This window comes from Callospermophilus lateralis, chromosome 5 (assembly GCF_048772815.1).
Source record: "Callospermophilus lateralis isolate mCalLat2 chromosome 5, mCalLat2.hap1, whole genome shotgun sequence".
Taxonomy (NCBI): Eukaryota; Metazoa; Chordata; class Mammalia; order Rodentia; family Sciuridae; genus Callospermophilus; species Callospermophilus lateralis.
In genome coordinates this window covers 5,697,149-5,703,788 of record NC_135309.1, presented here as the reverse complement: position 1 = coordinate 5,703,788, position 6,640 = coordinate 5,697,149, and the positions used below count along the sequence as shown (strand labels likewise).

The 6,640-nt window shown below is 38.6% G+C and overlaps 1 protein-coding gene across 1 annotated transcript; it reads right to left on the bottom strand.

Moving 5' to 3' along the window:
• Positions 1 to 2,859: 2,859 nt before the first annotated feature.
• Positions 2,860 to 3,804, bottom strand: LOC143400192 (olfactory receptor 2T27-like). Its single transcript, XM_076857508.2, has one exon. It carries the CDS (start codon positions 3,802 to 3,804, stop codon positions 2,860 to 2,862), a length of 945 nt encoding a protein of 314 aa, XP_076713623.1.
• Between the last annotated feature and the right edge of the window lie 2,836 nt (positions 3,805 to 6,640).

Genomic DNA, 6,640 nt, shown 5'->3' with positions numbered 1-6,640 from the left:
TTTCAGATAAAGAAGAGTTCAAACCAAAGTTATTCAGAAGAGACAAAGAAGGATATTTCATACTTCTTAAGGGAAGTGTATATCAGCAAGAAATAGCACACTTATGACCCAAACAATTAACATCTATTAACATCAAACAAACCCTAGTCAATTTCAAGAATCGAATGGACCACAGTACAATAATTCTGGGTGATTTTAACACACCTCTCTCACTACTGGACAGATTTTTCCAACAAAAACTAAATAGGGAAACTATAAAACTAAATAATACAATCAACAATTAGACTTAATAGACACATATAGATTATTTCATACATCTACAAACAAATACACTTTCTTCTCAGCAGCACATGACTCCTTCTCTAAAATAGATTATATCTTATACCACAATGAAACTATTAGTAAATACAAAAAAGCAGAGATAATGCCCTGCATTCTATCAGACCACAATGGAATGAAATCAGATATCAATGATAAAATTAAAAATAGAAGCTACTTTCAGAAATGGATACTAAATAATACACAATTGAATGATGAATGGATAGTAGAAGAAATCAAGGATGAAATTTTAAAAATCTTAGAGTTAAATGAGAACACTAATACAACATATCAAAATCTCTGGAACATTATGAAGGCAGTACTAAGAGGAAAGTTCATTGAGTTGAGTTTATTGACTAAAAGAATAAAAATATTAATAAACAAATGACCTAACACTACATCTCAAAGCCCTAAAAACAGAGGAAGAAATCAACCAAAAGCAATAGAAGACAGGAAACAATTAAAATCACAGCTGAAATCAATGAAATCTCAACAAAAGAAACAACTGAAAAAAATTACAAAACAAAATGTTGGTTCTTTGAACAAATTATTAAAATAGATAAAACTGTGGCCATTCTAACAAAGAGAAAAAAAGAGAAAACTCAAATTACTAAAATACAAGATGAAGAAGGAAATATCACAGTAGATATGTCTGAAATGAAGAAGATAATTAGAAACTATTTTGCAAATTTATACTCTAATAAAATAGAAGACATCAACAAATTTCTAGAGAAATATGACCTACACACTCTAAATGAGCAGGTCATATAATTGAAATACATCAATTTCAAGTAATGAAATAGAAAATGCCATCAAAAGCCTACCAACTAAGAAAAGCCCAGGACAAGATGAATTCTCAGCCAAGTTCTACAAGACTTTTAAAGAAGAATTAACACCAATACTTCTAAAAATTGACAAAGAGGGAACCCTTCCAAATTTATTCTATGAGGCTAATATCACCCTGATACAAAAAACAGTCAAAAACACACCAAGGAAAGAAAACTTCAGACCAATATCCCTGATGAACATAGATGCAGAAATTCTCAATAAAATTCTGGCAAATCACATGCAAAAATATATTTAAAAAACAGTGCATCACCATCAAGTGGAATTCACCCCAGAGCTGCAAGGTAGTTCAACATACAGAAATCAATATACATAATACATCATAGTAGCAGCCTTAAAAACAAGAATCACATGATCATCTCAATAGATACAGAATAAGCATTTGACAAAATACAGCACACTTTATTTTTCAAAACACTAGAAAAACTAGGGATAGTAGGAACATATGTCAACATAAGGCTATATCTACTAAACTCAAGGTCAGCATCATTCTAAATAGAGGAAAATTGAAAGCATTCCTGCTAAAAATTGGGACAAGAAAAGGATGTCCTCTTTCACCACTTCTATTCAACTTCATCATTGAAACTCTAGCTAGAGTAACTAGAGAGAAGAAAAAAATTAAAAGAATACAAACAGGTAAAGAAGTACTCAAACTATCACTCTTTGCTGATGACATGATTCTATATCTAGAAGATCAAAAAAATTCCACCAGAAATCCTCTAGAACTAATAAATGAATTCAGCAAACTAACACCATATAAAATCAACACCCATTAAATCAAATGCCTTCTTATACATTAGCAAAGAATCCACTGAAAGAGAAATTAGGAAAACTACTCCATTCAAAATAGCCTCAAAAAATATAAAAATGCCTGGGAATCAATCTAAAGAAAGAGGTGAATGATCTCTACAATGAAAACTTCAGAACACTAAAGAAAGAAAGTGAAGAAAATTTCAGAAGATGGAAAGATCTCCCATGCTCCTGGATAGGCAGAATTAATATTGTCAAAATGGTCATACTACCAAAAGCATTATGCAGATTTAAATCTATCACCCATCACCTATCTGACTCCTGAATGTGGCAGCATTGAGGGCAGGGCTGTGCCTTATTCCTCACTCTTCAGGTAAGAATTTCAAGGTTAACATAAACCACTCCACACACAATCTGTGATTACAAAAGTTCTCCCTAGAATTGGAGACGGGTATGTTTAATGAACAAAGGAATCTTTATGTCAAACATACACACATGGCCATCTAGCAACTCAATTGTTTTTAAAGGACTGTATATGACACTTATATGCATTCAATTAAAATAAAATATTCATTTTGAAGTTGACTTACTAATGAGACCTGTAAATTGCAGATCTTCTATCCCTATACCTTACAGAGGGTGACTTTTCATAATAAGCTGTAAACACAGTTCTACTAATGCAGTCACATGCTTCTCTCTGACAACATGGTTGGAACCAGAGCCTCCCTGTCTTCCTGACAGCTGGGTAGTGCCACCGTCATCACACTGGCCAAGCTGTAGTTTCTGCAGAGAAGCCCAGCATCCCTTTGGTGCCACACCTGACACTTCAGAATATTCAGTGGCCCCTCACCTGCACCCCTGACTCTGAGCATCTCTACTGGAGGCAGTCTAATGTTTGGTCAATGCTCACGTTTGGTCAATACTCAAGAAGCCCAGTCCTCATAGTCACGTTTTCCCACATGCTGAACACTTCCATAGAGTTTTTCTCAGGGCTCCCACGACATCCTTATTTCGAAGACTATAGATCAAGGGGTTGAGCATTGGTGTCACAATGGTGTAGAAGACAGACACAACTTTATCTTGGCCTGGAGTATGGGAAGAGATTGGCCTCATGTACATGAAAATGATGGCGCCATAGTATAGGCTGACCACCACCAAGTGAGAGGAGCAGGTGGAGAAAGCTTTCTTCCTCCCCTCGGCAGAAGCCATGTGGATGATGGTGACCAGGATGAGTATGTAGGAGGCAAGGATGACGGAGAATGGAATGAGAAGCAGAATAGTGGTACTGATCAACACCCCCGTCTCATATGCCAAGGTGTCCTCACAAGAGAGCTGCAGGACACCAGGGAGTTCACAGTAAAAATGATGGATTTCTCTGGGTCCACAGAAAGGGAACTTCATGGTGTAGACAGTGTGTACCAAGGCATTGAAAGCACCACTCACCCATGAGCTCAGTGCCATCTGCCTGCAGAGGGTCCAGTTCATGTGCAGCAAGTAGTGGAGAGGCTTACAGATGGCCACATATCGGTCATAGGACATGAGTCCCAAAAGGATGCACTCAGTTCCACCCAAGGCCAATCCCAGGAAGATTTGTGTCCCACAGCCAGACACAGAGATGGCAGTCTTGTGCAGAAGGAAGTCAGACATCATCTTGGGGACAATGGCAATTGTGAACAGGATGTCAATGAGAGAGAGCTGCCACAGGAAAAAGTACATAGGAGTGTGCAGAAGGGGGTCCACCAGGATCAGCAGGATGAGGAGGCTGTTTCCTGTCAGCGTGACGAAGAACATGATGGAGATGAGCACGAAGACACAAAAGTGAGCTGGTGTGTGCTGAAGCAGTCCCAGAAGAAAAAACTCGGCCACAGTGTGGTTCTCCAAACTTGTCATGCTTGGAAGCTCCACCAAGGTCATAGAAAATGCACCCAAGTATAAATACTATTGTATGGTAAAGTTGGACTATTTGGAAATTGTCATATTATGTGTGACAGTTTCAGAAAAAATGGTGACTCCTGCAGGTGTAGGTTCATCCAATTATACTTGTCTAGTTTACTAAATGCTCTATCAGGTGAAGGCTTCAGTTGAGTTTTCCATCTTTTGCTGTATTTTGAGCAAGGGCTTCTCTTCCAGGGCAGCTGAATGGAGGGGAGTCTGTCTGTGTCTCACCAGCACCTTGGGTGCAGACTGGCCAGTGAGTCACAGCTGCTCCCATTGACTCCCTGAGCTCCCCCACTGCAGGATCCCCTCTGCATTATGACTGTGATGTCTGGAAGGAAGCAAAGTTCTGTAAGTGTTCTGGGCATGAAGACAGCACTGTAGACCTGAGTACAGGTGGTTTTCCAGTTGGTTCATGGATCATTCTAATGCTCCTAGACTGACTTTTTTGCAGATGTTTTCCTCACTGCTGGTAACTTACAGCATTTACACAGTCTCACTCACCTGAGGGACTGTTCACCCACCTTTAAGAACAAAGGAGGACATGGAGAATGTTCCGGCAGGTGTTTGCTCTTGGTGTTGAAGACAGGGCTGTCTCCATATGCGTGTTGACCCTGGACACCTGTCTTCTGTGGTCTCACATAGCGATGTGCACTTCTGCCTCAAAGGGAAGGCTGTGCTCAGACTGGCAGAGCTGCTTACTGCAGAAGCCCAAGCTCCTCAGCCTTGGGAGCACACCCCTTCAAAAGGGGCCTGCAGCCTTCCCTTGCAGATAAGTCAGACCTTCTCTTTACAGTAAACCAAAAGGCTTTATCAAACTGGTGAAGTTTTTATTAGGTCAGTCCACCTTTAAATACCATTGGATACCGTTTACATTACTTTGTGAAGTAATAAATCTGTCTTCCAATAATCTGTGCACCTAAATTCAAAAACTTATCTTCTTGTTGTTTATACTGTGGGAAGTGTGGGAGATGCTAGTGGAGGACTAAGTGGCAAATATATTCTCATGAAGAATTTTAGCAGTGGGTTCCATAACCCAAGTGCATTTGTTTTAAAATATTTGATGAATAGCAGATGATCAGAACAGACACACCCTTCAACAATAGGGAAATCAATGGGTACCTATTCTAATGATAGGTCTCATACACATAAAGCAGGAAAATAAAAAAGAATGGCAACAGGATTTACAAAGAGTAAGAAAAACAGCCAAATATCTGGACATTAATAAAATGCTGGGATGCTCTGTTGCCATCCATCCAAATGCTTTTTTCTTAGTGGAGATTACAGTTTCCAATTAATCAGATTACAAAAGAAAAGTGTTAATGTGAAGCAAGTACCAGTCACGAGTCTCCTGCATAGGATAAATGCCTTGGCATAGGTGTACCTCTCAGACATCTTCCCATCTGCCCATGGGCTGTCCTGGTCTCTCATTGCACCCCAAAGCCTCTGAATCCTCCCAGCTGAAGCCAACCTCATCCCCCACCTGCCCACCACTGCCCGACTGCTGATGAGGTTGCAGTCACTATCAAGCTCTTCCTGAGTTGTGCTGCATTATTATACTTCACGTTCTGATGGATGCCGCATGTATTTTTAGAGTTCTGGTTTCTACAACAGCATATGCTCACTAAACAGAGAATCTTTACATTTTATTCACTCATACAGATTAGACAGGATTAAATACATTTTAAATTGTACTTTGGTCAAGTATAGAAATTGAGTCAGCTTTACTTGTAAGTTTTTTCTGCTACTTATATATCTTGGAATGACTATTTATATGTCTATATGACTAGTTATATGTCTTGGAATGAAATATTTAATACAATCTAAGTCTCAGTTTTACCATCAAAAAATTGAGATTGTTTTTAACGTAGCTCAAAATTTTCCACACCTGAAGTATGTTAGAAAATATATACACTTTTAAATTGTTAAATAATGGTTGGATTGATGTTATTGAATTATCTTCATAACACTTCTTTTTTCCTGGGATCAAAGTCTGTTCTTCGATTGTGATTAATTAACAGAGCCATGTGCAGCTGTCCCATATTTTAGATTTCCCACCACCACCACTGTCCTCTCTGTGCCTCATGGGGACTCTGAGGAAATCTCCACTCTGCACTGGCCAGGGATGTCTGCATGGTCACTGAGGGGCAGGCTGTACAGCACATAGGGTCATTACAAAGCCGGGTTTTCTGCTGAACGCGACTCACACCTGAAATCTCACTGTCAGTTGTGGCCTCTGATTTGCAGTGAATTTGTGTTCTAGAACTGCACTTAGCAACAAAATGAGATTATTATCTCTAGCTGGAAAGAAAAATCAATTTACACATAAAGTTTTGAGGGCAGTAGCTGGGACAATGTTCCAACAGACACGATGCTCTTTGTATCCACCGTCATCACCCTTTCCTATTGTTTGGACCAATTTTTGGAACTCATTTATTTATTTCTTTTCAATTTCACTGTCATGTCTACCCCTCTTTCACTCTCTGCTTTCTTCCTCTTTCTATTTACAAAAGTGCCAGATTTAATTTCAAAGTTCATATAAAATTTTTTTAAGTTAGCCAATTAATCTTTATTAACTTGAAAGGAAATGATCTTTAAGTTGCCTGCTCACATGGTATGAGAAAATTCCTTATGATAATGAGAAAGCTTGAAGATATATTAATTGATCTAAATAATACCTGAGCCGCATAACTTAACTTGTATGTTGAATGATGAATTATGGGTATAGGTGAGCATGTAGGAAAGTACCAGAGAGACACAGTGAAATCAAAGGAAGAATTTAAAAGATTTA

Coding starts and splice junctions, on each gene's coding strand:
- LOC143400192 (XM_076857508.2), bottom strand. CDS start 3,804: ATGACAAGTTTGGAGAACCACACTGTGGCCGAGTTTTTTCTTCTGGGA.